We start from the raw sequence: 3,921 nt of genomic DNA, 5'->3' as shown, positions 1-3,921 counted from the left end.
CTTGAAGTGGCCCCTCTCTGTCTTCGGGGGCATGGCGCCGGGGGAACGGGAGCGGGAGAGCCGTCCGGCAGCCGGGCTCTTTCCTTGTTCTTTCTGGGGGTCCACGGAGCTACCCGTGCGACCTCTCTGCACAGCCCCGAACCCCGCTCGGCGTCCTGCGTTCCTTCCACCAAGGGGCCTGGCCTCCACGTTTCTTCCAGGGCCCCGGCTCCCCAGTTCTCTGGGAGCTGCAAGCGAAAGCGCAAGGAGATGGCTGCACAGTCCTCGTGCCCGTTTCCCCCTTGCTGGGCCCCGGAATAGTCACTGGGAAGGGACCAAGGGGAAGGAGGACTGTTCCCCTGCAGGAGGGGATGAGTCACACGGGAAGGTCAGAAAGCGCCGGCCCCGGGAGCTGCGCTCTGCCGCCCCGGCGCCCCTTCCATGACCGTTCTCCCCGCGCGCTCTTCCTAGGTCTGAGAGTCACCGGAGCAGCCGGCCACCATGGGGCCCTGGGGAGAACCAGAGCTCCTGGTGTGGCGCCCAGAGGCAGTAGCCTCGGCTCCCCCACTGCCTGTGGGCCTGGAGGTGAAGTTGGGGGCCCTGGTGCTCCTGCTGGTGCTCACGCTCATCTGCAGTCTGGTGCCCATCTGTGTGCTGCGCCGACCGGGAGCCAGCCCCGAAGCCTCGGGTAAGGCGCCCCTTGTCCTTGCTGCCCCGGATGCTTGGGGTGGGGAAGGCTCTGGGGCCGAGGATGGTGGCTTAAGGAGGGGAAGGGGAGAGTGACCGATGCTTGGGTTGGGCCTGGAGGGGGTTCCCTTGCTCATTCCCTTCTGCCTTCCCTCCTGCCCAGCCTTCCGCCAGAAAGTCCTGAGCCTAGTCAGCTGCTTTGCCGGGGGTGTGTTTCTGGCCACCTGTCTCCTGGACCTGCTGCCTGACTACCTGTCTGCCATAGACGAGGCCCTGGCGTCCCTGCACGTGACGGTGAGCCCCCGGCTGGCTGCGTTTGAGGCTGTGTATGTGAGTTGCATGCCTCTAGGAGAGCTGGCTTGTATGGATCTGTTCCTGTGTTACTCTGCGACTGTGTGGAAGGCTCTTGGATGTGAACCTGTGAATTGTGGTTCTTAGTTATGGGGCGTAATTTCTTTTGGGGGTTCCCCCCAGTCCCTATGTGACCCTTTGGAGCAGTGTGAGGAGCCTTGTTACCCGGTATATGACCTACTCTGTGGGTTTCTCAGTTCAGCCTCTGGGAAGTTAACAGCATTCCAAGAATTATCTTCACTCCCTCACCACTTCCCTGAGGGGTTGGAGAAAGAGGTCCGTACAGGCTTGGGAGGCAATCCCAGGGGCTTGGTGTTGCTGACCAAAAAGGCCCAAATAAGTAGGCTCTGGGGAAGATAACTCTAAAGCGTAGGAAAGTCTCATGGGAAAAACTGAGACAGTTGCGGGGGGTGGGGGGGGGTGCGAGGATGGCACCCTGGGCTCTTCCTCTATTTCCCTACGACTGAGGAAGTAACACTGGGCAGAATCTGTGTCTGACTGAGTGACCTGTTTCTCCCCGTGACTTAAGCCTGAATGTTCCCGCAACAGCGTGCGGCTCTGCGTGAGCGTTTGGGAAGGTGGGAGAATGTGGGACTCTGTGTGCTTACATGTGACACTTTGTGTATGTCTACACTAATGTCATTCAGTGACTCTGAATTGGGAGTGTTTTTGCTCCTCCCCCCAAAAACATTTGATAACGTCCAGAGACACTTTTGGTTGTCACAGCTTAGGGAGGGAGGGCGTTGTGCTGCTGCTGACACCTAATGGTTAGAGACTAGGGACAGCTCTCCACAACAAAGAATTATGTAGTCCCAAATGTTAATAGTGCCAAAGCTGGAAAATCTGTTTACATGTAACACTGTGACACCAGGATCTGTGTGATTGAGTGTCATTCTGCGTCTGTGTCACCAAGTGACTCTGTATCTGTGTGACCAAGAGTGGCCATGTGTCTGTCTGGACCCCCGCCCTGTCTCTGTGCCTGGGACCTCATTGGACTCTGCACCGGTCTCATGTTCCCCATACTTGGTCTGTCTCTTAAATTCCTTGTTGCCTTCTCTGCCCACAGCTTCAGTTTCCCCTACAAGAGTTTATCCTGGCCATGGGTTTCTTCCTGGTCCTGGTGATGGAGCAGATCACGCTCGCTTACAAGGAGCAGTCACTGCCACCACCTCGAGAGGAGACAAGGGCGCTGCTGGGAACAGTGAATGGTGGGCCACAGCACTGGCATGATGGGCAAGGTCTCCCACAGGCAAGTGGAGTTCTGGCAGCTCCCTCAGCCCTGCGTGCCTGTGTACTGGTCTTCTCCCTGGCTCTGCATTCGGTGTTCGAGGGGCTGGCAGTGGGACTACAGCGAGACCGGGCTCGGGCCATGGAGCTGTGTCTGGCTTTGCTGCTCCATAAGGGTATTTTGGCCGTCAGCTTGACCCTGAGGCTGCTGCAGAGCCACCTGCGAGCAAAGGTGGTGGCTGGCTGTGGCATTCTCTTCTCATGTATGACACCTCTGGGCATTGGGCTGGGCGCAGTTCTGGCAGAGTCAGCTGGCCCACTGCACCAGCTGGCCCAGTCTGTCCTGGAGGGCATGGCAGCTGGCACCTTTTTCTACATCACTTTCTTGGAAATCCTGCCCCAGGAGCTGGCCACTGCTGACCAGAGGATCCTCAAGGTCATTCTGCTCCTATCAGGGTTTGCCCTACTTACTGGCCTACTCTTCATCCAAGTCTAGGAGGCTCCAAGAGGGGCGGGGGAGATTGGGTACCAGGTGCCCTTGACCCACTTCCCCTCCTCAGGAATGGGGAAGGGAAGTATTGAGTTCCAGAGAGTTCTCTGAGAGGTGAGGGTGGACCCCTCTCTCCTTTCCTTTTCCCAAGACACTAGTGCCAAGTGGCCTCTTCCTGCCAGTATTGGTACCTTCTCTGGCTTCTCCAGTTCTGCTCACTCTATTTTTAAAGTGCCAAATAAAATGCCCTCCCTGTTTCTCAAAGCACAGTGATGTACTGAGCCCTGCTCAGCACCTCAGTGAAGGGGTCGTCCTCTTGCTCCTTATTTTAGTCCCAGATTCTGGGGTGGGGCAGAAATGTTTGTTGAGTTGGGGTGGAGGGAGGGTTGGTAGATCCGAGGGCCCTACCATTGCTGCACTCTAGGAATACTGAACATGGATATATGGTGCCCCATATGCCACAGATGATAAACATTGAGCTGCCAAAACTTTTATACCATAGGAGCCCAAGGGGGGCTGGGGAATGTTCACCCCCAGGGTTATTGGGGGTGTGGGGGGGTAGGGCTGGGCACAGGGCCATATTCTCTAGACTCTATTTTACTTACTGATCTGTTTTGGGACATGTTCCCCAAATAAAAGATGTTTCTCTACATCTGTATGGAATCTGATTCTTTTGTATTGGGAAAGGGGTGGGCGGGCATGTGGCTAGCCTGAGGGTCTGCGTCCCAGATGTTTACAGTTGTTTCAGTAGTCTCCCTGGTCTCACTGTTTTCATTCAGGCCCTTCTACCCTTCCCTGAAGATGACATTTTCCCTCTTTTGTCTCTTCCTTCTTCCCTCCCTGTCTCCACCCCTTCCCTCTCCTCTCCTTTTCCTTTCCTCCTTACTCCCTCTCCTCGCTTTCCTAGGCTCCGGGCTAATGTAAAACTACTTTTCCCATCTTGCTGCGCGCAGGGAGGAGCCGAGTGGGAGGAGCAAAGTCCCCAGTACCCCGAGTCAACAGGGCTGCTGGGAATTGGTGTCCATTTCCTTTCCGTACTGCGTGGTTGGGGCTGTGAGAGGATCACGTAAACAAACTACAATTCCCGGAAGGCCTCGCGCGCCACGGGTCAGGGCTAGGCTAGGGCCGGGTTCGCGGTGCTCGCTGAGACGGCGGCGGCGGGGGGGGCGAAGGGGGGGGCACGATGG

At 56.9% G+C, this 3,921-nt stretch overlaps 1 protein-coding gene across 1 annotated transcript in view; it reads left to right on the top strand.

The window, feature by feature from the left end:
• SLC39A1 (solute carrier family 39 (zinc transporter), member 1) overlaps positions 1–2,871 on the top strand; it is a 3,196-nt gene extending 325 nt beyond the window's left edge. The window contains exons 2-4 of the mRNA XM_006775624.2: positions 451–667; positions 830–960; positions 2,084–2,871. Of these exons, the coding sequence (XP_006775687.1) occupies positions 481–667; positions 830–960; positions 2,084–2,740 (975 nt within the window). The 5' untranslated portion in view covers positions 451–480 and the 3' untranslated portion in view covers positions 2,741–2,871. The remainder of the gene's footprint in view (positions 1–450; positions 668–829; positions 961–2,083) is intronic.
• Positions 2,872–3,921: the final 1,050 nt, after the last annotated feature.

Source organism: Myotis davidii, unplaced genomic scaffold (assembly GCF_000327345.1).
Source record: "Myotis davidii unplaced genomic scaffold, ASM32734v1 scaffold208, whole genome shotgun sequence".
Taxonomy (NCBI): domain Eukaryota; kingdom Metazoa; phylum Chordata; class Mammalia; order Chiroptera; family Vespertilionidae; genus Myotis; species Myotis davidii.
This window is presented reverse-complemented; position numbering and strand designations above follow the sequence as displayed.